We start from the raw sequence: 25,323 nt of genomic DNA on the forward strand, positions 1-25,323 counted from the left end.
TGAAGTATTTTGATAAGTTTTTTTTTTCTTCAATTGTGGGAATGGGATGACCCCACTTCAATGTCGTTGTTTATGATCCTATGGCTGTATTGCATTGCTTCAGAGATATTGTGTAATTTGTTATGACACTTTTCGTTTGATGGTTAAAACAATTCTACAGAAATTGGGGTCATAGATTATTTTTTCTCTTAACGTAATGCTATGTGTAGGCAAATTCATCATGACTATACAATTTATATACTATACAAAGTCACCCGTAAAACTTTTCGCTGAAAGCAGTGTCTTTTGTTGTGAAAAGAGCAAAAAAACAAAACTTTCACGGAATTTTCACAAGAACGTCTCATCCATCCAAGTTAAGTTCAGTGAGGTGACAGCGGGGCTCACCAATCACACCTCAGGCCGCAGCCATCGTAAAGGATAACCATACCTCAGAAATATTATATAAACGATTCAAGTGTGGATTGTTCATTAGATTCAAATGTCTTTAAGTGAAAAAATTATCCAAACGATATTAGGCCTACTTCGAAGGGAATCCTTTATCAAAATAGTTTATAATTATCAACAGGTGCAGTGCTTCTCATCAAGTATACGTCTTATGGTCATTAATTTTTGAAGTCCTTATTAACAAAGCTACGGCCGGTCCGAATTGGCGGCCACATCTAAGGCTACAGCTTCATTATACCGCGTCTTCGTGCGTTGAGGTATATATGGCGTCCTTAGCAACACAGCAACAGCCGTAGCCGTAGCTGTAGATCTAGACGGTGGTGGTTATTTCATTCTTTTAGAGGGTTTGCACGTCAGGACAGAGTGAAAAATCACTCAAAAAGATGCAAACTTCAATTTAAAAGAGTGGAAGACCACTCGAAAAAGAGTTGTCCCTCATATGGCTCTTCAAAGAGTGCCTTTTCACACTTTTACATTTAGAGATTTAGTGTACGCCGAAACTTAGTGGGGCTATAGTGATGCTGGTTGTCGTTGCGCAAATCCATCACCGTAAATGCGTTGCTGCATCGTTTACGTATATGATATCGTATATGATATTAGTATATAAACGACTACCATAAGATGGAAGTTGATAGAAGTTGAGAGAAGAAACTAGCCCCGCATTCACCCCGTAGAACATCCCCTCGGGACACAGTTGATCTATTAGGTAAAAAGTGTCAAACCTCTTACTGGACTTGTCATTGTCATGTACTTTTCCATCCCACGCTAGAGTGATCCGTGATGAAATGTTGAGCTCAGCACGTAAACAATTTTTTTTTCTGATTTGGTTGGTTTCTTTGTTAGAGTAACAAACGCGCAATATTAACAGGTACGTAAAGCCATTATACACTTTCGGTAAACAGTATTGTCCAAGTCCCACACTTCGTGTATCACGACTTATATATAAAATAACAAACCTGTGAAAATTTAGGCTCAATCGGTCATCGGAGTCGGGAGAAAATACCTGGAAAACCCACTCTTGTTTCCGCACTTTTCGCCGTGTCATGACATATTTATGTTTAAAATAAATCCGTAATTCTCGCTATCGAGAATTGATATTGTTTTAATGTTTTCTCAAAAAGTAAAGCATTTCATGGAATAATATTTCAAGAGAAGTCTTTCACCATTACCTTCTGTTTAACCCTGTAAATTATTTGTAAAGCTGTGAATCTTTTTTTTTTCTGTACCAAAAGTTTATAATGGCTTTAATAGGTATTTGACTCGTTGGTTTGCCCCCCCCCCCCCCCTCAAAAATGTACGATGCGTATGACAGCATGTAATGCTTTTCACATAAAAAAAAAATATTATTCCGATTTGGTTTGTTTCTTTGTTAGTATATTATAACAAACGGGCAATATTGGGCGCCATTAACAAGTAATGTCACCACGCACACACAATAAGCTTTAATTTAGTAAAAACAAAACCAAAACATGTCATGCCTTGTTCGTATTGAAAACCATTCCATTATCTTTCGTACAAACCAATCACAAGCGACTATTAAAATACATGTAAATGCATGGCGTATATGCAAGGGGCCAGAACTGATACATCACTGAGAAAACTTAATTAAATTGTAAGTACGTTTGTTTAAACAAAACAACAACATGTTGAACGAAAGATATAAACCACTTAAAACAGGCTAGGTTGACAAGGGGTAGATTTCACAAAGAGTTAAGACTAGTCTTATCTCGAGCTTTTATAGGACCAGCCTTACGTTTTAAATATCTCCTAGGACTAGTCCTTAATTAGGACTAGTCCTTAGTTAGGACTAGTCCTAACTCTTTGTGACATCAACCCATGCAGTGGTCACAGTTACATAAACAGTACACTAGGAAAGCTTTTCAACGATTGCTTTGAGCAAAATTTATTTTCAAGATAACAATTCTATTTACATTATTAATTATAAGAGTGAATACCGTTCCATTCTGTAGTTTTTAACTAAGGCACTCGTGGAAAAACAAAAAAGCAGTACTTAACAGGCAGTTCTAAGTATGGTAAAAAAATATTAACAAAACTAAGGTTGATATTTTTTAGAGATGTTGTGTTCATATTTGATTGCCGAAGTAAATTAGTCTATTGACAAACTTGATCTTCATTTACTAAACTTTGGCTGTGTCTCTATGGATGAGTGGTTTATTGAAACTAATAGGTTGTGTTCCCCCGAAGAAGAAAAAAATACAAAAATCGTGTCCTTCACACACTCTCTTGAAGAACTGTGTAAACTCTCACAGGCGTGGGAGCTGAGACAGGTCTTGTTTCAGTGTTTGTTTTCTGCGGCTGATAAAGCGTCCACTTTCGGGTCAGAATAGACTTGATTCAAGTCCCAATCCCGTGAGAGTTCTTATATTTACAGAAAACGCCCCAACCTGTGCCACACCATTCTTGGAACCACGATAGCTATATTTTGGCGGTGGATATGCTGAGTGACCTCTCGCACTAGAACGGGAGGACTTGAATCAAGTCTAGGGTCAGAACTGACCCGGATTCCGGCTACCATTTGACCCATTTCCCGGTCGGGAATGCAAAACGAAATTTAAGGAATAAGCTTCGGAAAACCACATCATTTTATAGTCTTTGACAGACTTTGTTTGTGTTGTTGATAAATGTTTTCTCTCTCTTCTGACTCACTATTATTAAACAATAACAGGATTCTGACTTGATTTTATAAGATAGCCAGTTTTCAATAATTATTCTTTGTAAATTTATATATGCGAAAAAAATATAATGTCTGTTTTTAAGCTTTCACCTTATTTACAAATAGTTATAGCAACAATGTATTATCTTTATCTACTAATAATATATGATATTTTGAAATCTATGTTATAAACTTAAGCTCAGTTTTGGTGTACCCTGACAGGCATAAATGCTTATTTTTTCCTGAATTTCAATGCATTCATGAATTCAAGCCTCTTTCTATCATTGTATTTATTTTAAACTAACATTTTTAAATTTTATTTATGATAACTTAATAACATTTTGGTTAAAATTTATGATAAATTAACATTTGTTTATTAAAGGTTTTCTATTCTAATTTCAGCAAAATTTCATTCAGTTTCATTAACACGCATTCAAATTCACGCATTTCTCCCTAATCCACTCAACCTAGGGGGTATTTTCAGCTATTAATGCAATGAAGTCCATTTTTATGCAAAAATGTTATTCCGTTTTGTCATTCATATTCGCTTCAGTCACTCTATTTTATTGAAGGGCATCCAAGGCTATACTTTGACAGTTCTTTAGTTGAATTTCTACTACCTATTTACACTAGATGGATGAAATTAAATGGTTCATGCTACAACGGGCTTTAACGAAATTGAATGAGTCTTGCGTCTGAATAAAATTGAAATATCTTATACGATCATTTTGATTGTTGACTGAAAGGAACATTCATTTGCAAACGAAAGTCAATGGGCCGTGTGGACAAAACAAAAAATGTTTGTTGAAATTGGCCAGGTGAACATCGATTTAATTAACATTTTGTTTCATAGGTGAAATTGACATTTGTTTTTGTTGAGATAGTTCAGTAGGCCTACAACATTCTTGTGCACTGTGTTATCCAAACCTGGCGGACACAGTGGCATGATTGGGTTTAGGTAAATTTGCATGTGTACACCATTACCAAACAGTGGATTACTATAGTGTCCGCCATATCTCAAAAAGGCTTGTGGCTAATTCCGGCGTCCAAGAGAAATATCTCCCGGAGGTTCTTTCACTCACTTCAAAATAATATGGGCCGATGAAGGTTGATTTAAATGAGGACTTCATCAGAAGAAGTTTGTACGTAATGGGGGGGGGGGGGGGGGGGGTTAGACTCTCCTGCCACACCGGATCACTGAAAGAGGCACATTCTTACAGCCACAGCCGTAAGTCGTTCGACTGGGACACGGCGTTTGAGGAGGTTCTAATCGTCTCCTGTAAAATTACATGAAATTAAACACAAGGAAGAATGTTAATCTACGTAAATTGTGCGAAAGGCAATGTCAATACAAAGGCATTCAGAATTTCATCAATAACTTAAAATAAAATTTTTTCTTCAAAAATTGATTCCCCGAAATCCAATACCGTCAGTGCAAAAACGACGTTTTTCAGTTTCCAAGCGTTTTTTGGAGTCAAAATTGCACGTATACAAGTTAAGGTGCTCTGGCCCAATGCACACAGAGCATTTGGGCTTTTCACTAAATGAAACAAAGGCAATCACAACTTATTTTTCTTTGTTAAACTATACAAAGGGAATACTAAATCAACAATTGTGCAAAAGGTTGTTTGATCTTGTAAACGCCGCATCACGTCAAATTCGCACTCATACACGATGCATGTACACTCAATAAAGTCGGCACAATACTTTTTTTTCAATACCAAAAATAACCCAAAACTCACCATTTATGAAGAGGCTGTTACTTTCATTTTGGTCGTGAAATATTTGTGAGCAAAGACCAGTCCAATCACCGCGCTGATTACAACGATGGGAACGATCACACCAGCAGCAATCTTAATTGCGTCATTTCTTGGCAGATTCGTTGCTCCCACTGAAACAAAACCTCAACATTGAGAAGAAAGAAAAGAACGAGAACATGTTTAAAAAAGAAAGGTTTAATACCAATTGAAAAATGATCCCCCCCCAAAAAAAAAACAACTTAAAAAACCACACATCTTGGCTAGAAGCATACAGCAACTTTCGATTTCATTAGTGTCTACTGCATTTAATACGATTGATTAAGATCGCTTTGCTTTGATCCCTAGGCATCCATTTTTTTATATTTTTATTTTATCACGTTTAAATAGATAAATCAACCCAAAAATATTGTTAACAAATAAAATACAATAAAATCAAATTTAAGTCCATTTAAAAAGAGGCCCATTATTTGTACTTGTGTCAAAGGGCACCAGCTAGAAGCAACCGGTCTTTCTTTGATGTTGATTTGTGTTTGTGAATACCTTGAGGCTATGACCAACCAAATCCACTCAGAAAGAAGCTATTTTATGGCCGCCACAAAAACCAAGTAGAGACGCTTCGATCAATACCTTTATAAGTCTTTACAATGCATTGTCTGCGAGACCCAATTTTTACCATGAAGCAGGCAACTATACGCGTCAATATTTCTCATTGATACGTCATTGAATATAATTAGGGCATAATGTATGTCACCAAGGAGACGGTAAAGGCGATACATCACGTCTCAAATATTTTTAACAATAGAGTGAGCCACCTTCCCTTTCATGCAAAGAAATGCATCATTGGATTTTGCCCACATGCAGAATAGAGGCCAATTTTAAAAGCTGGGTTTGGGTGTTTTTTGTAACGCAAAACACAATGATCACTACAATAAACTTACACAGTTTGACGATGTTGGTAGTTACGGAGAAAGCTTCCCTGAAAATATTAATTGCTGAGGGGGATGTAGTTTTTGAGAAATGGGTAAAACAATGCCATGAAAATTTGTTTCACATGCTGAAGCAATTGTCGTCTTTAGAGACGAAAATTATTTTCGAGACTTGTTTTACTACATCACCTCAGTTATAGTAATAAAATGTCAGTTAATTATGACTTTTCCTTAAGAGTATAAGAAAAAAGATGTACAAACCTTTAGAAGTGGTAGTTGCAGACGTAGTTTGTGTATCTGGAGGATGAGAAGAAACTGTTTGTTGAGAAAGGCCGTGTGTGGTATCAGCAGCTTCAGTTCCTGGACTTGGTTCTGGACTATCAGTACTTTCGGTTCCTTGATTTGGTTCCGGACTTTCAGTAGCTTCGGTTCCTGGACTTGGTTCTGGACTATCAGTACTTTCGGTTCCTTGATTTGGTTCCGGACTTTCAGTAGCTTCGGTTCCTGGACTTGGTTCTGGACTATCAGTACTTTCGGTTCCTTGATTTGGTTCCGGACTTTCAGTAGCTTCGGTTCCTGGACTTGGTTCTGGACTATCAGTACTTTCGGTTCCTTGATTTGGTTCCGGACTTTCAGTAGCTTCGGTTCCTGGACTTGGTTCTTGGCTATCAGTAGCTTCGGTTCTTGTAGTTGGTTCCGGACTCTCTGTCTTTATGATGTCCGGCTCATATTCGCAGTTCATGCGTAGAAATTGTGCTGCAGCTAAACCTGCAGCCGAATAGAAATTAGTGCATGCGGGAAAGGGACCATTAATATTACAGCAATATTATAGGAAAATGGTTTGAAACCATTTGTTATCAAATACATATGGTTAGAAAGTAGTTTGAAAGTAGAATACAATGATCCACACAAACATGCCTCAAAATTGCACGGTTTTCCTTCTATTTTGCGAACTAACACGGTCGGTCATTTTGTAAGTGCTATCTCAGTTCACGATGTAAAGGACAACCGTGCAATTTCGATGCATTTTTGTGTGGATCATTATACTCGAATTGTAAATATCTTTCCAACCAAATGCATTTTATAACAAAACGGGTTTCAAACTTATGGTCCAATAAACTTTTGAGGTACTAGTCCTTCGGTCTTTTATGGTGTCAACGATAAGATTTGGTATACGTCGTTGGAAGGGAACTGGATTTGTTGTGAACACGAATAGTGGACCATTAGGAAGTTGCGACAGCAAAAAAAAACTGAACTACAACTCTGCTCTCTACATGGCAGTTAGTAGTGTTATGATAAGTGACCAACTCGGAGGAGCCCGGTATAATTTTGTTCCTCATAGTAAACGATAGGGCGTGTCGCTGCACGGAAATATTGTTACTCTGACTGTTTTTTTTTTTATTTTTTTTAGATAATGTTTCCTTTTTTCTTATTTTTATAACACGGGACCAACATTTAATACAGCTCTTGTGCTGATTTTTGTATTCTGTATAACGACCTTTGAATGACTAAATAAATAAATAAATAGTAAATAAACTTTTTATAAGAAGCAACTTGAGCTAGTTGGGCAACTTTTGAAACAAAACGATGAAAATGCTGTTAGTATTGTTCGTTTTTTTCATCAGTGTTTTTGACATTGACATTGTGTTAAATTTTTGTTAGTCTAATCTTTTTAAACTGGTTGTTTTTAAAGATTCAACTTTCTCAGCTTTCTGTATGAATCTAGTTTATTTTATTGAATTTTATTGTTGTTCTTTCCTAGCACCTTGAGGCGGATTATTTCTGCTATCGTTTTTGCGCTTTATAAATTTCCCTTTATTGTTATTTTTTGTTTATTTAAAAGCATAAAAACAACACCACAACAAACAAGCAGACAAATCTTTTAGACAGATAAATTGGAGGAGATATCAATTTGTTTGTACCTTGATCAGTTTCACATCGGTCCACGACAATATTCTCGCACGGAAAAACTTTGCTGATAAGCTCGTAAAGTTGTGGATCGGCCGCCTTCAGTGTCTCTCGCGTGCAGATGGTGTTATGAATATAGTCCGTAAAACTCCGACACACCTGGACGTTGAAGAATGCCTGGACACCTTCTGCAAAATACTCTGTCACCTTTGAGATGGCGTAGGTATCTTGCCACAGAGTGCTCGTCTTGGCCATGGTGTAAGCGCTCCCTAACTCAGTATCGAAGGTAGAGCTGATCTTTTGTAGCGAGATCAGATGGATTGCATGCGCGAATTCATGAATCAGGATATCCTCTTCAGACCATCGGTCCTCGAAAACTGTTCCACAAACGAGATTCTCTTCTGCGTTTGTTGTTATGGGAATGTTTGGCACACCACCCAACCCACGAGCCCGGTCATCAATGACATCACTGTCCATGTGGCTGTGTTCCGGTATTTCAGTTGTGCGTTCCGATTTAGCAATCACCCCAACCCGGCCGTACTGGTCAAACATGGAATCCCTAATGTCCTTACGATCCGCTAAGAGAAATCTTACTGTGTAGCAAGCACGAATCACGGCCGCATCCCCGCAATTATCAGATGATATGATGGGGATACCATAGGCGTGGGTGTACTTCTGGTAGAACGGGTCCAAGGGAAACTCGGCACGGATATCATCGGGTAGCGGGATGACCGTCTCGCAGGCCCAGGTGTCGAGAGAATTCCCCCGGCCGGTCTTAGCCTCGCGAGGCTCACGGTGGTGAACCCCGGGCTGCTGATACGCGATGTCCACATCTGAAATGGAATGAGAAACAGTCATTTTGTAAAAAAAAATATGTTTTGCTTGATTGAAAATGCAGTGAATGTTGTTACGGATATTGAGTCACGTTACACCCTACATCTTACCAAATATATGGCTGTGGTTGAATACAGAAAGGGGCACACACTCCACGGCAGTAATAACCAAACTTACTAAAAGAAAAACAATAGTAGATCTCGGAAATGAACCCATTCTGTAGCTTATGATACAAGATACCTCCGTTCAAATCATCATACATAATACAGATCCTGCACTGACGATCTCGCTGCTCGGCAACTGACTGCATTTATAACTTTTAAGGGCGCGGGGGGGGGGGGGGTTTCCTCTATGCCATTGCGCAGGTGCAAAAGAAGTAAATTTAATCGATACCATTATTTTCATACACATGGAAAAGCTATAAATGACAAACAAGATAGATGGAATTGTTTTTTTTTTATGATTCTGTGACCGATCTGTGACAGGCAAAATTAAAGCTATTGAACCACTGTTCAGACTTTCTTGGTGTTGGTCTTTATGGTATTTTTCTTTTCATGTTAGTTTTGGATCGTTGCTTCTACAACTACAGCGATGCATGGAGGTAAAGCTTTATTGGGAGTACATGACATGTTTTATGATATCGCACAGAATGGTGACAAGGCGCGGTCATCGAGTGTGTGTACAAGTTGGTTTCAATTCCTCATCCTTTGCTTGAAAGGTATCGGTACACAAGCACTTGTTTTATTTAAAGGGAATGTACACTATTGGTAATTGTCAAAGACCAGTCTTCTCACTTTGTGTATCTCATCATACGCATAACATAAACAAGCCTATGAAAATTTGGGCTCAATCGGTCATCGAAGTTGCGAGAAAATTATGAAAGAAAAAACACCCTTGTTGGACGAATTTGTGTGCTTTCAGATAAGAATAAAAACCTTCTAGCTGGAAGTCTTTTATTATTTTAGTGAGAAATAACCTCTTTCTCAAAAACTACATTACTTCAGAGGGAGTAGTTTCCCATCATGTTTTATACTATCAACAGCTATCAAATGCTCGTTACCAAGTCAGTTTTTAAGTTAATATTTGTTTTGAGAAATTACCAAAACGTGTACCTTCCCTTTAAATGCAAATGATATGCAGTTTTTTATATGGCTGATTTTCTGTATGTCAATTCATTTTTAGATTGCCATTTATGTCCCTAATTGACGGACTCCAGGGGTCATGTTCAAGTCCAAAGATCTTTGTGGAGAAAAGAAAACGTTACTTAGCGGAAATGAAGCCGAGCCAAATGCTGTTTGGAGACAGATATTTACTGGTAAGCATTTTTCCGCTATTAAGCAGAAAAAACAGGCGTAAGCAAAACATGTTTTGCAAAAACGATCAAAAAAAGATTGCCAAGCACGTGAGCACGTTCATAATATAACATTGATTTGTCAATTACTACTTACTAATAACATTGATGCGCCAATTACTGCTTACAACTTGTGCTGCAAATTAACGTTTTAGGCAGTGTTTATGGTCACGTTAAAGATACTGGACTCTAGTCTTCTCTTCAAACCGGTGGAAAGTTACTTCTCTCTCGAAAACTAACGTTTCTTCAGAGAGAACCGTTTCTCACAAAGTTTGTATGCCATCAACAGCTCCCCATTACTCGTTACCAAGTAAGGTGTTATGCTAAAAATTATTTTGAGAAATTACCAATAGAGCCAGTGCCTTTAAGCAGTGTCTATGGTTACGTTAATCAGTATTTATGATTACGCTTAGCGGTGTTTATGGTTACGTGAACATTGTTTATAGTTACGTTGAACAGTAATTATGGTTGCGTGAAACAGTGTTTACAATTACGTTAAGCAATGTTTATGGTTACGTGAAACAGTGTTTATAATTACGTTGAGCAGTGTTTATGGTTACGGGAAACAGTTTTATTATTACGTTATAGGATGACGTCAATGAATGGGGTTTGCTTTTACGCACGAGCTTTTTTTCTGTACCACAACAAACACCTACTTCGCCATCAATCTGTATCAATATTTAAAGAGACAACATAAAGATGACTCTTGAAATTTAAAGGATCATTATAGAATCAGTAAGAAAGAAAGAAATTAACTGAAACTACGTTCTAATGATAGTCGAAAACATCACTTGAAATATTTATGGCTGAAATTTCATATTTAATGAGAACTTAATATGGAAACTAAGTTCCCGTTTGAAGTTTATCGCTCATTCTTTTAAGTCGATGTGTCATGCTAAATGTATAATCGTTTTTTTTCCCCCACTATTTTCTCGTGACCCAATCGTGACCCGATCGATCTCAAACTTCTACAGGTTTGTCAGTTGATGTATATGGTGGATAACTATTAAAGGCACCTGCAAATAGATTTATTTTTTCCTTCAAACATTAGAGTATATGTTCCTGAACAATAAAATAATTTTTTGAGTAATTGTTTTTGACGATTTATATGTTTAAAAAATTAAATAAAGTTGTGCAGGGGGTGACTCCGCCTACCCCTTTTGTGACGTCAATCGAGGAAGACTTTGCCTCGATCGAACATCGAACCCACGTACGTGCAAGTACATTCAAGTCCTAGTCGTGGGTTCGTACGTTTTGAAAAAGTTTTTTTCTTGCATTTACCCGGCAATGTCGACCAGGTGTATTGCTGCTGGATGCAGCAAAGCAACTAAAGATGGTGTCAGTTTGCCAAGTTGTCCGGTCCGACGTCTTTTTCAGCGCTGTGCGCCAAACACTTCGAGCCGTCGTGCTTCGAGAATCCGGAATACACTACACATTTTGTCATGAAGAGAAAAGTTGACGCCATCCCAATAATTTTTCCAGCTAGTGGGGAAGTCGAAGAAGGTACATGAAAGACGTAACGAACCTAAAGGAGCATTTGCCTAACGTAAAAAAAATCAGGTATTTTTCAACTTTTAGGGCATGTTTTTAGCTTGCGCCAAGCGTCACTATGCTGTGTTGACACTGCATGCGATTCACCGCGCCTCGATTGACGTCACGAACAGCGCCCTTTCGGGTCGGGCTTTTTTAAAATTTGTAAATAACATGGAAAATAATTTTTGGAAACCTTAGTTAATTGTTTATTCATATTCCACTCATCAAAACACATATTTTAGTGACAAAAGCTTTATTTTGACAAAATACCATGTCCAGGTGACTTCAAAGTGCTTACATTGTCAGCAACTGTTTTGTTAGCAAAAAAACAATTCTCTAATGTTCCTTAAAAATTATTTCCAGCTTTAGTTATTAATCAATGTATACACGTGCTGTCAATACGACAACCGTTCACAGTGTATACTTTCAATGCCATTAAACGCAGTCTAGACGGCGCCGTTCTAGATGTCCTATTTATTATAGACTTGTGAACAAGTCTTTAAAATAATGTCATGCGGTGACAGTCGAGTCGCGGTGATAGAGCAAATGCAAAGGGCGCTATTGGTAATAACTATAAATATAATAGAGAGGCGTAACATCGTGAGAAACGGATCCCTCTGAAGTATAGTAGTTTTTGAGAAAGAAGTAATTCTTTCAATAAAATAACAATTAAATTGAACAAGAGACCTTATTTAAGGTCTCGAATTCAAGGCATCTGGAAGCACACAACTTGTGCGACAAGGGTGTTTTTTTTCTTCTTCCATTATTCTCTCGCAACTTCGACGACCAAAAATGAGTCCAAATTTTTACACGTTTGTTATTTTATGCATATGTTGAGGAGAATCGAAGACTGCTCTCGCGAGATCACTTTTCTCGCGAGAGGTTTCTGTCTACCGACTGCCAGTAGTCTTACAGGGGCCAACAATCTCGCGAGAAAATTGCCAGCGTTACGAGAAGCACGGAGATAGTCGGAACGCTATCATCGCAACAAAGTACGTGTAACAACTTGTTAACGAGTCTACCATTACATACAGGAACCATTAAGCCCAAGCCGTCAGCCATACGAGACGGGAAGAAAAATTGGTTTTGAAAAGGCTTATAATATAATAGCCCCTCCCAACACTTGATACCCTTTCCCAGTTGACACAATTTTGGTTGACACGCCGGTGTGTGACAGCAAACTATGTCACCCAAGCAGCGAAATGTGTAGCCTGAACGTCTCACGTCATTCTTCGAGGCCGTTATCCCTGCGGATAAAGACAGGGGCCCAGTCTACAAATTGTGTAGGTACTTCGTCTGATAGCGCCCTCTGTGGAATCAGCCTTTATGATTTTATCGTATGGGGGGGGGCACACAAGGCACATGCTCGAAAAAAGACCAGCGCGGAGGCGCTTTAACCCAAATCCGTTATTTATTATATGCAAATTATGCAAGTGACCTTTTAGCGCGCCATTATCCATTAGCAACCAAGAATCTGTGTGTATTGACGACGTGTATATGGATCACAGGGTGTGTCAGGAGATTCTGTCCCCCTTATGGCAAACTGTGTACAAACTACTTCTGATAGCGCCCTCTTCTGAATCATCCTCCTCAGCCCATGTTAATTTCCCATTGGGGGATCGGGACCGAATCTCCGGCGGACAGAATTTCCTGGGACAGGGGCATGCACGCGGTGTGTGATCTTTAAAGGCAGTGGACACCATTGGTAATTACTCAAAATAATTGTTGCCATATTAAACCTTTCTTGGTGACAAGTAATGGGGAGAGGTTGATGGTATAAAACATTGTGAGAAACAACTCCCTCGAAATCAACCATCTGAAAGCGCACAACTTCGTGTGACAAGGGTTTTTTTTTTCATAGTTATCTCGCAACTCCGACGACCGATCGAGCTCAAATTTTCACAGGTTTGTTATTTTATGCATATATTGAGATACACCAAGTGAGAAGACTGGTCTTTGACATTTACCAATAGTGTCCACTGTCTTTAAGGTGCTTCCGCCGCTCGCGCCGGTCTTTTTTCGTTTCTTGATGTCTCGGTCGTTCAACATCCGGGGGTGTCGCGTGCGCCTTGACTAAAGGCTAACATTGTCTTTAAGTATAGCGTGTACGGGCGGCCATGCTACACGAAGCATATACAGTTGAAACATTCCAGGCAGTCTCCACACAGGAAGTTTGTTGTAAATATTATCTTGTCGTGCTCACCAAGATGACCCACGCTAAGAGATGCCTCTTAAAGACAGTGGACACTATTGGTAATTGTCAAAGACCAGTCTTCCCACTTGGTGTACCTCAACATATACATAAAATAACAAACCTGTGAAAATTTGAGCTCGATTGGTCGTCGGGGTTGGGAGATAACAATGAAAGAAAAAACACCCTTGTCACACGAAATTATGTTCTTTCAGATGTTTGATTTTGAGACATGAGGTCTCGAAATCAAATACATGGAAAATTACTTCTTTCTCGAAAACTACGTTACTTCAGAGGGAACTTTTTTCTCACATATTGATAACTACGAAAGAAAAAAAACACCCTTGTCACACGAAGTTGTGTGCTTTCAGATGCTTGATTTCGAGACATCAAATTCTAAACTTGAGGTCTCGAAATCAAATTCGTGAAAAATTACTTCTTTCTCGAAAACTACGTTACTTCAGAGGGAGCCGTTTCCACACCTCTCCCCATTACTCGTTACCAAGTAAGGTTTTATGCTAACAATTATTTTGAGTAATTACCAATAGTGTCCACTGCCTTCAATGTGTGTGAGAAACGCCGCGCCGCGCCGTATCCGAATCGGTAACCAGCGGTCGTATAAGCGCGAGTCATGCAGGGTTTTCGGTACAATGTATAGCTGCCCAACGTACGAATCACACATCATTTGAACTTGGAAGAGTTCATTCATTGATGAGACTCGTTAGTTTTACTTTCCCTATAAAAGTACCCACTAAATACATCATAAAAAGGCTTAAATTGTAGCTGTATATTATTATTGCCCCACAAAATGAAACCGACTGTCGGTGAAGTATACAGACTCTGTCACACAGCAATACAGTCTTGGCTCTATCAGCCGAGATGACGAAGTATACAACAACTGACTGCTTCGAGTGCTATGGTTCTGTTTTCCCGAGGCGGCGGGATAACCAGGACATGTAGTAGGGCGGCAGCGGGGGCAGAACCAATCCTCCTCGGGCACCGAGTAATAGCAGTGAATATTTGTTTTATAACACACCCTAGCAGACTTTGCCATCCTCGTACACGTAACGTTCGTACGCGCATTTCAGATCGAGGTGGGTTCGTGATGACGCGCAAACCTTATAGACACGCAATTGGGCTATTGTTCCATCTACGCTAATTGGTCAGAAACTGTCGGTCAGCACATCCCCATTGGAGTAAGCTACAAGGTGTGCTCTCCGTCTTGGCAAACATTGGGTGCGTTCGTTTAGCTCCCCTGGGTCTACCCCGGTGCGTGGCAGTTTTTTTTTCTAGGACGAACGTGGGTAGTTATCTGTACACGTTCGTCCTGGAAAAAAAAACCGCCGCACGTCGGGGTTGACCCAGGGAAGCTAAACGAACGCACCCGTTGTACAAACCTTTTTGATAGCGCCCTCTTTTGAATCCTCCTCAAGCCCACGTTATTTTTCCGTAAAGGGACCGAATCTCCGGCGGACAGAGTCACCTGGGACACCGGCTTCATCTCTGCTAGCTAGTCTTATAGCAGTGCCGGTGTGGCAGATGTGTACACACTCTCGATGACCGCGGCGTGGTAATTGTCAACGACCAGGGCCCAATTTCACTGCTTACCGTTCGCACAGAATCGGCGCTTACGGAAGCAGGGAATTATGTGCTTACGGCAAGTGTATTTTACGGGTTAGCGGCGAATTTGGGCTTCTGCGCGTGCGTACGCCCCGTTACTATGCATTCTAGGCATACAAGGCTAGCGCAGAAATTCGGCGCTTGCACGTAAGCGGGGATTCGCGATCGTAAGCGCATAATTCGGCGGTAAGCAGAGCCATGAAATTGGGCCCAGTATTCTCACTTGGTTTATCCCGAAATGTGCATTAAATAACAAGCCTGTGAAAATTTGGACTGAATTTGTCATTGAAGTTGCAAGAAAATAACGAAAGGAAAACACTCTTGTTGTACAAAATAGTATGCTTTCAGATGGGAATAAAAGGCTTCTGGCCAGAAGCCTTTTGTTATTTTAGTGAGAAATTACCTCTTTCTCAAAAAACTACGTTACTTCAGAGAGAGTGGTTTCTCATATACTATCAAAACCTCTCCGTTGCTCGTTACCAATAGGTTGCATGCTAGTATATATTTTGAGTAATTACCAAACGTGTGCAGTGCCTTTAACACCAAAACATGTCACGTACTACCCTTGGAAGCTAAGCTCCATGCATAGAAGAGAAGCCTGAAAGATGTTATGAGAAAGGCGTTTCAAGAAGGCAAGAAACCAAACGTTCGAAATGGCCAACTTTACATCAATGGCCAAAAACATGTTCAAAAAACATGTTCCAAAGTAAATTCCCCAGTCTGACTTACTAATCCTACTTCTGTTGTAACCAACCGGTGGTCTTTAAACTTTACTTTTTCAACTTTGGTAGCAGTACTGTCTTTGCTAGATAGGTGTCAATCCATAAATCTATGTATTTATAGTTTCCGTTGCCCTCTTGTGTTTATGTTTAACTTCTGTATTCATAATTTAGTATCAGTGTTTGTAAACTGTTTTGTATCTTGTTTTTTGTGTTTTTTGTTCCATGTTATGTTTGTGAATGTTTATGTGTTCAGGTATAAGACAAAACATCATAATTATGTCTCCCTCATTTACTCAAAATGGTTTCTAATTATATTCAACATATTGAAAAAAGTGTAATGTTATGCTGCTTCAAGTTTTAAATGAATCAAACAAATACTAGCATAGATCCAGATCTAAATTTTGAAGCCCCTGATATTGGCTGTGATTATTATGACCAAGATCAATTCCTTGATAACTTCAGGAGTAACACTGATAGTAAGTTATTACATATTAACGCTCGGAGTTTACCCAAAAATATTTCAAATATTGTTAATTATCTAAATCTATTGGAAAACTGTTTCTCGGTTATTGGGATATCTGAAACGTGGCTAAAGGATATTCAGGATCCACTGATTCAAATTCAAAATTACACAATTGAAGGTATTTGTAGACAAAATAAAAGAGGTGGTGGGGTAGCACTTTATATAAAACAAGATCTTGGATATAGTATTCGTAACGATTTATCTGTCAATGATTCTGAAATTGAGTCTTGTTTTATTGAACTTGTTAATACTCACAGGGTAAATGTTATTATTGGAATTGTATACAAACCACCCTGTGCTTCATGTGAGAATTTTACAGATCAAGTCAATAAAATATTAGGTCATGTTAATGCTGAGAATAAAAAGTGTTATATTATGGGCGATTTCAATATCAATTTACTCCAGTATGATACTGATAATACTGTAAAAAACTTTATCAATGTTCTTTCTTCTCATTCGTTCTATCCCACCATAAGCAAACCAACAAGAATTACAAGTTATAGTTCAACCTTAATTGACAATATATTAACAAATGATTTTCTGAACCATTCTGCTGGTATTTTAGTAACCGACATAAGTGACCATTTACCTGTATTTCTTATTATTGATCAATTTAAAGAAAAAAATCAGGGTGAACGAAAATATGTCAGACGTGATTTTAACATGAATAACGTAAAATGCTTTAATGATGATCTAAATGAGACTGATTGGAATTTTTTAAAGTCTCCAAATGATATTCATGATATATACAATACTTTCCTAGAGCATGTACAAACATTGTATGACAAAAATTTCCCTGTTCAAGAAATCAAATGCCGTTATGATAAATATAAGTCTCCATGGCTATCGGATGGTATTTATAATTCCATAAGAAGGAAAAATTACCTGTATAAAAAATTTCTTAAAAACCCTACTTTACAAAATAAATCTTGTTATACTGTATACAAAAACAAGTTATATTCTTTAATTAGAATATCAAAGAAAATTACTTGAGTAAAAAATTCAACCAAGAAAAAGGCAATGTGAAAGGTACATGGAAGCTCATCAATTCATTATTAAATAAGAACAGGCAAAAAGCAAACCCCTCGTATTTTATTCAGGACGAAAAGAGAATAGATGATAACAAAGAAATTGCCGATTCATTTAGTGATTACTTTGTCAACATTGGCACCAGGCTTGCCAGTAACCTCCCATTGTGTAATACAGCGTTTGAATCTTTTCTGAATAACAGATGTTCACATTCTCTTTTCTTGACGCCCATTACGCAAGAGGAAATAGTGGATATTCTTAACAACATTCCTCATGGTAAAGCGTCTGGCTGTGACGGTTTAAATTCTTTTGTTATTAAACAGGCTAGTTACTCACTAGCGAAGCCATTAGCTGAGCTTTTCAATATGTCTTTAGCTTTAGGAATTTTTCCTGACGGGCTAAAAATAGGCAAAGTTACACCAATACATAAGAAGGGCAAGAAGCATGATATTAACAATTATAGGCCCATAACAGTAGTATCTATTTTCTCAAAAACTTATGAAAAGTTAATATATTCTAGATTAAACTCTTTTATAAGCAAAAACAATATTCTGTCTGAATCACAATTTGGATTCAGAGAAAATCGCTCAACTGACCTAGCAATTACGTATGTAGTTAATAAATTATCACAAGCTATTGATGATAAGAACATCTCTGTTGGTATATTTTTGGACTTGTCCAAGGCTTTCGACACGGTTAATCATGAAATCTTGCTTCGTAAATTAGAACACTACGGTATCCGTGGAATAGCATTGGACTTGTTCAAAAGTTACTTATCAAATAGAAAACAATTTGTTTCGTATAATGCTGTCAATTCTATTGATCAACTTATTTCTTGTGGTGTTCCTCAAGGTTCTGTGTTGGGTCCCTTACTTTTTATTATTTACATCAATGACATTTGTAACTCATCTGATATTATTTCATTTTGCTTATTTGCAGATGACACAAGTTTATTATACAGTCATAATAATGTAGATGCCGCGATTCAGAACCTTAATTTGGAACTTCAAAAAATAAGTACTTGGCTTTTAGCCAATAAGTTATGTATTAATGTCCTAAAATCTAATTATGTTATATTTTGTGCAAATCAATATAAATATACTCAATCTATTCCCTTAGTTCTAAATGGTATCAGTTTGAATCAAGTGAAAGTTACGAAATTCTTAGGTATATATATTGATGAACATCTAACTTGGAAATATCATATCAATGATGTATCAAGTAAATTATCAAAAAATGTGGGTATAATGAATCGTTTAAAGTTTTTCTTACCTAGTAATATTTTATTGACCATCTATAATTCTTTTGTTCTGCCGTATTTAAACTACTGCATTCTCATATGGGGTGGTTCTTCAACTCGGTGTGAGAGACTATTTACTTTGCAAAAGCGGGCTGTTCGCATAATTTCTAATGCTGGTTATCGTGATCATTCAGCCCCACTTTTTAAACAATTTAAACTTCTAAAATTAAATGATCTTTATTGCCTTAATTTAGGTAAATTTATGTATAAATACAACCATAATGCATTACCTTCTTGTTTTAACTCTTTCTTTACATTAACTTCAAATATTCATTCTTATGATACTCGAAGTACTCGTAACAAAAAACTTTATGTCCGTTTTAACAGAACATCATTGTTTAGAAATAGTCTTGTCCAACGTGGTACTACATATTGGAATAGTCTCAGCGATTCGTTAAAATCTTCACCTACTTTGTCAAATTTTGCTAAAAAAATTAAAGCACAGTTCTTTAATTCTTAGTTTTGAATGTAAAGTTATGATATATTTTCCGGATGATGTTTTGTCTTTGTACCTACATGTATCATGTTTCTATGTAAGTCAGTGTTGTGATAGTCTGTTGGTGTGTTTATTTGTTTGTTTGTTTCTTGTCTGTCCGTAGGTACGGGAACAAAAGCTTTTGCTTCACCCTATGCCTAAATGTTGTCCTGTCTGCGATTATTTATTCAACTTCCGTGTAAATTGTTATTGTTTTTATTTTATCTCTGGTTTGTCATTATATACTCATTATCATGTATCGTAACTTTAACGATATACACAAATGTAACTTAATGCATGGCAGCATTGAAATAAATGTGAATGAATGAATGAATATAGTTGTCGAAGCAACGATCCAAAACTAACGTGAAAGTAAAATGTCCATACAAGCCAACAAATAGTACTCTGAACAATAGCTCCCTAGCTTTAAATTCTTTGACGCATTTCCCAGGAGCCAGAAGCATAAAAATAACAATTCTATCCAGGCATCTTGTTTGTCATAATTTATAGGATGCTTTGGTTGGTGAAATAGTATCTATCAAATGTACTTCCTTTGCATCTGCGCAAAAGGGTTAGACCCCCCCCCATACAATTAATAATGCAATCGGTTACCAAGCAGTGAGATCAACAGTGCAGAGTCTATATGTATGATGATTTGAACGGAGGTATCTTGTATCATAAGCTACAGAATGGGTTCATTTCCGAGATCTGCTATTATTTTTCTTATAGTAAGTTTGGTTATTACTGCCGTGGAGTGTGTGCCCCTTTCTGTAATCAACCACAGCCATATGTTTGGTAAGATGTAGAGTATAACGTAACTCAATATCGTAAAACATTCCGGACCAACGAAAAAAAAACCAAAAAATAAAACGACTGATTTCTCATTCCATTTCAGATGTGGAAATCGCGTATCACCAACCCGGGGTTCATCACCGTGAGCCTCGCGGGGCTAGGACCGGACGGGGGAATTCTCTCGACACCTGGGCCTGCGAGACGGTCATCCCGCTACCCGATGATATCCGTGCCGAGTTTCCCTTGGACCCGTTCTACCAGAAGTACACCCACGCCTATGGTATCCCCATCATATCATCTGATAATTGCGGGGATGCGGCCGTGATCCGTGCTTGCTACACGGTACGATTTCTCTTAGCGGATCGTAAGGACATTAGGGATTCCATGTTTGACCAGTACGGCCGGGTTGGGGTGATTGCTCAATCTGAACGCACAACTGAAATACCGGAACATAGCCACCTGGACAGTGATTATTACGATAGCCGGGCTCGTGGGTTAGGCGGTATACCTAGCATTCCAATAACCACGAACGCAGAAGAGAATCTTTTGTGTCGTTTCTTACAAGATCTCTGGTATTTGGAGGATGTCCTTGTCCATGAATTCGCACACTCAATTCACCGCATCTCCCTGGACAAAATAGACCCATCTTTTTCCGAAACCTTGGCAAGTATCTACACCATGGCCAAAGAGGGCAATCTGTTTCCCAATACGTATGCCATCAGCAAGATAACAGAATATTTCGCAGAAGGGGTGCAGTCATTCTTCAACGTTCAGACGTGTACCTCGTTTCAGGACGGCGTACATAACCACATCTGTACGCGAGACGCATTGATGGACTACGATCCACGGCTGTACAATCTCATTGAACAGGTTTTCCCTTGCAAGAATGTTCTCGTGGATCGCTGTGAAACCAACCAGAGTAAGTAACATTTTCGATTTAATAAAGCAAACCCTTCATTATGGATCCTTAATAACACTGGAAATAGACCAGTCTTCTCACTTGGTGTACCTCAACATTATGCACAAAGTAACAAACGGAAGAAACAACAGCCTTGACATTCGACATTTTGGCTTTCGGATGCTTTATTTCGAGACCTCAAAATCTAATTCTGAAGTCTCGAAATCAAATTCAAATATTTTAGTGGAAATGTTTTCATTCTCGAAAACTACGTTACTTCTGAGGGAGCCGTTTCTAACACTGATAATACTCCCAAAAGCTCTCCATTGCTCGTTACCATGGTGATATTTTATGCTAACAATTATTTTGAGTAATTACCAATAGTGCCTTCAATGGTTGGGCATAGATTGGCTTGAGTCGTGTTTTATGCTGATGTAGGTAGAAAGAAACACTACAAGTAAAATATGAACATTTTAGCTGTGTTGCTGAAAACACACTTAAAGGCACACGTTGCCTTGGATCGGACGAGTTGGTCTACAAAAAGCGTTTGAAACCGTTGGTTATGAAATGCATATGTTTAGAAAGATGTTTTAAAGGCAGTGGACACTATTGGTAACTGTCAAAGACTAGCCTTTACAGTTGGTGTATCTCAACATATGCATAAAATAACAAACCTGTGAAAATTTGAGCTCAATCGGTCATCGAACTTGCGAGATAATAACGAAAGAAAAAATACCCTTGTCACAACAAGTTGTCTGCGTTTAGATAGTTGAGTTCGAGACCTCAAATTCTAAACTTGAGGTCTCGAAATTAAATTCATGGAAAATTACTTCTTTCTCGAAAACTATGGCACTTCAGAGGGAGCCATTTCTCACAATGTTTTATACCATCAACCTCTCCCCATTACTCGTCACCAAGAAAGGTTTTACGCTAATAATTATTGTGAGTAATTACCAATAGTGTCCACTGCCTTTAAAAGTAGAATATAACGATCCACACAAGTATCACTCAAAATTGCACGGTTTTCTTTTTACGTCGCGAACTATCACGGTCGGCCTTTTATGGGAAAAATTTTGACTCCCATAAGTAGCCGACCGTGTTATTGGACGAGGTAAAAGAAAACCACGCAATTTCGAGGCATATTTGTGTAGATCATTGTATTCTACTTTTACAACATCTTTCTAACCATATGCATTTTATAACAAACGGTTACAAAACGCTTTTCAAAGACCAACTTGACCGATCCAAGGCAACGTTTCCTTTAATACAAAAACTGTCATGTTATTGTCACAAGAATATCGAATCCATTCATGTTTGGCGAAATTCCAGCGGTCACAAACCGTATCTCTGACCGCAGCATTCGCGAACAAACCCTTTTAAGAAAGGTTTATTTTTTATAATCAAATAAAGTTTTTGTTTTTGTTTTTTTCATATTGGTATATGTTTAAATGAACAGTGTAGTAGCTGAAAGAGTCAAAGTACATCAACAAAAATATCAACAATTACACAATAAAAGGCAAATAGTGTAACAAATACATAACTATACATCTCAGGTTCCAACATGAATCGTTTCTCAGATTCAAATGTTTTGAGGCAACTAAAATGACAATTAATGTATGTTTTATTCACCGTTTGGTAATGACTTTTAAAATATCTCATTGACTCGTGATTTAAACAGCGCTTGCAGCCAACCAGGTAGTAAACATGAGCTGCGATGTCTCCGTCACTACCGAGGATCCAACCACACAAACTACGTCTGCCAGTACCACAGCTGAAGGTGTGTACAACTAAAGGTCTTGTCTTATTATAATGATAAATAAATGAACGTTTTAGATAGAGCATGCGTATCTATCAAAAAAGATACTCAAAGAGCTTAGTATACACTAAACTAAAGAGTTGAATCCAACACTTGCATGAGTTCGGTGAGTGACTACACTTTGAAAGTGTTGAATCCAGCATTTTATATTATATGTTAAATTCAGCATTTTAAAGTATTCGGTCAACAGTTTAACGATTAAAAAGCCGATCCAACAATTCAAAGGAATTTTTTTTGGGAAGTGTTGAAATAAAAAATTAATTGTTGAATTGACCCTTTTTGCGTTGGCGTTGGATCAAAATTTAAAATGTTAGATTTAACCAACAAAACGCTGGATCCAACACTTTCAAAGTGTAGTCACTCACCGAACTCGTGCAAGTGTTGGATTCAACTCTTTAGATTTAAGAGTGATACATATGATTTATTTTACAGATAGAAGGGTTATGAAGTTATGAATTCTGAGACTTTATAAAAGTGTTGCACCTTAAGAGGGTTTCAAGGTGCTACGGCGCATACAGCAGCCACAGCCAGGAACACTGGGTTCTACTACATGTGTTACAAAAGACATGGGACAAACGGCTTCACGTCCCATCCGAAGGACGAAGCAATGGTTAAGAGTGTCTTGCTTAAGGACCCACGTGCCACGGCTAGGGATTCAAACCCACACTCTGCTGATCAGAAACATGCACCAGAGGTTGAATTCGGTGCTCTTAACCGTTTGGCCACGACGCTTATACTCTAAAGGCAATCACAAACACAATTCAAAATTACCGAAGTACCAGTTGCTTCAAAAACATTTGGGTTGATCGAGTTTTTATTTTTTCAGGCTTTAAACACGATCAAGTTTAAAAAGAAACTAAAAGAGGATGACTACAACAAAGCGATCTTAATCACAATCGAAAAGCAATCTACTTTTAAAAATGATATAAAAGTGACAATTTAAAAACATTAAACAAAACATGAAATCATATCAAAACCACCAGATGACGGATCCAGGGGGGGGGGATGGGAAATAATTATTATCAAACAAACCGAAGATAGCAAAATCAAAAGCTGCTGCATGCTTGTAGCCAAAATGTTTTTTCTCTTTTGATTAAAGCCTCTAATTAAACTTTTCCTTTAACCTGTTCTCATTCTTTTCATTTCTTTCATTGTTGAGGTTTTGTTTCAGTGGAAGCAACGAATCTACCAAGAAATGACGCAATTAAGATTGTTGTTGGTGTGATTGTTCCCGTCGTTGCAATCGGCGCGGTGATTGGACTGGTCTTTGTCTACAAACATTTAATGACCAAAAATATTGTAACAGCCGCACAAAATTAATGGTGAGTTAAGGTTATTTTTGGAATTGAAGAAAAAGTATTTGTTATTGATGATTTGAAAAGTTATTGATGATCTCTGTGTATGTTCGTCGAGTGTACGTGTTTTTGTTTTTATTACTTGACGCGGCGTTATATGCCTACAAAATCAAACAAACTTTTGCACTATAATAATAGATGTTAAATTTGCATCGGGGACAAAGAATATTATCTTTGGTTTTTACCCATACACCGATGTGTACCCTTGGATTCTAGAGCAGTGTCTTACCAATTAGACTACCGAGGTTGCCCGGTAGCTAGAGGCAGTTCGAATCCTATGTTTTGGCAGCGGGACTTGTTTAACAAACAAAACAGGTTGTGGTGGCCTTCGTTTCATTCGTGTGAAAGGCCCCAGCCTCTGTGTAAATTGGGCCAGAACGCCAACTTGTTTACATGTATTTTTACCTCCAAAATCGCTTGAATGAACCAGTTGATTGGATGTCAACCAGCTGAATGGATGTCGGGGGAGGGGGGGGGGATTCAATTCGGAAAAACTTTTTATTAAGTTTATTGTTGAAATTGTAAAGCCAATGCCTTTGTGTTGATATTGCCTTTCGTACAACTTACGTAGATTGACATTTCTCAATGTGTTTAATTTCATGTCATTTTTTACACAGTGCACGAGTAAAACCTCCTCAAACGCCGTGTCCGAGTCGAGTGACTTCGGCTACAGTTATGGCTATGGCTTCAACACTATATTGATGAAGAATAGTCCTCTTTTCAATGATCCAGTGACGTAGGAGATTTTACCCCCCCCCCCAATACGGCGAACTGTGTATACACATTTCTTCCGATGAAGCCCCCATTTAAACCAACCTCCTTCAGTCTATGGCCCTTTTCGAAACCACGGCTTCGGCTTTGGATTCGGCTTCAGGCCCCGTCTCGCCTGAAGCCCTGAGCGCGACTTTTGGACGCTAGGTAGCAGCAGACTTACCAGGTAAATTTCCATTGTTTACGTAGTTCTAAGCTTGCGCACATGACCGAGAACAACGGATTTTACCTGGTACTTCTGCTGCCACCAAGCGTCACAAAGTCTCCCATTTCAAAACAACCGCAAGGCCAAGCTAGCCTGAGCCGAATCTGGAACCGAAGCGTGGTTTAGAAAAGCGCCTATGTTAATTTTACGCGAGTGACAGAATCTCTAGTATATTGGCCTATATAAACATTAGTCT

General features: G+C 38.1%; 2 protein-coding genes across 4 annotated transcripts; one reads left to right on the top strand and one right to left on the bottom strand.

Moving 5' to 3' along the window:
- Nucleotides 1–2,340: 2,340 nt before the first annotated feature.
- Nucleotides 2,341–8,812, bottom strand: LOC117296084 (dextranase-like). 3 transcript variants are annotated; one of them, XM_033778957.1, is made up of 5 exons: nt 8,657–8,812; nt 7,727–8,545; nt 6,066–6,572; nt 4,859–5,021; nt 2,341–4,126 (listed from the first exon to the last, which is right to left on the bottom strand). In XM_033778957.1, exons 1-4 carry the CDS (start codon nt 8,760–8,762, stop codon nt 4,864–4,866), a joined length of 1,590 nt encoding a protein of 529 aa, XP_033634848.1. In that variant the 5' UTR covers nt 8,763–8,812; the 3' UTR covers nt 2,341–4,126; nt 4,859–4,863. The 3 variants fall into 3 exon arrangements, with proteins under 3 accessions (XP_033634848.1, XP_033634849.1, XP_033634847.1); XM_033778958.1 differs by lacking the exon at nt 2,341–4,126 and adding an exon at nt 4,303–4,395 and having other exon boundaries at nt 4,861–5,009; XM_033778956.1 differs by lacking the exon at nt 2,341–4,126 and adding an exon at nt 4,303–4,395 and having other exon boundaries at nt 4,861–5,021.
- A 325-nt stretch (nt 8,813–9,137) lies between these two features.
- On the top strand, nt 9,138–25,050 carry LOC117296097. The gene is made up of 6 exons (XM_033778968.1): nt 9,138–9,147; nt 9,763–9,861; nt 20,186–21,001; nt 22,659–22,757; nt 23,956–24,118; nt 24,769–25,050. The coding sequence occupies exons 1-5, from the start codon at nt 9,138–9,140 to the stop codon at nt 24,114–24,116; spliced, it is 1,185 nt and encodes a 394-aa protein (XP_033634859.1). The 3' UTR covers nt 24,117–24,118; nt 24,769–25,050.
- The last annotated feature ends 273 nt before the right edge of the window (nt 25,051–25,323 follow it).

The sequence above is a fragment of the Asterias rubens genome, chromosome 10 (assembly GCF_902459465.1).
Source record: "Asterias rubens chromosome 10, eAstRub1.3, whole genome shotgun sequence".
Lineage (NCBI taxonomy): Eukaryota > Metazoa > Echinodermata > Asteroidea > Forcipulatida > Asteriidae > Asterias > Asterias rubens.

Coding starts and splice junctions, on each gene's coding strand:
- LOC117296084 (XM_033778957.1), bottom strand. CDS start 8,762: ATGGGTTCATTTCCGAGATCTACTATTGTTTTTCTTTTAGTAAGTTTG. Junction 8,546..8,656: donor CAACCACAGCCATATATTTG/GTAAGATGTAGG, acceptor ATTCCATTTCAG/ATGTGGACATCGCGTATCAG. Junction 5,022..6,065: donor TGCAACTACCACTTCTAAAG/GTTTGTACATCT, acceptor CTCAATGTTGAG/GTTTTGTTTCAGTGGGAGCA.
- LOC117296097 (XM_033778968.1), top strand. Junction 21,002..22,658: donor TCGCTGTGAAACCAACCAGA/GTAAGTAACATT, acceptor TGATTTAAACAG/CGCTTGCAGCCAACCAGGTA. Junction 22,758..23,955: donor TGCCAGTACCACAGCTGAAG/GTGTGTACAACT, acceptor TTCATTGTTGAG/GTTTTGTTTCAGTGGAAGCA.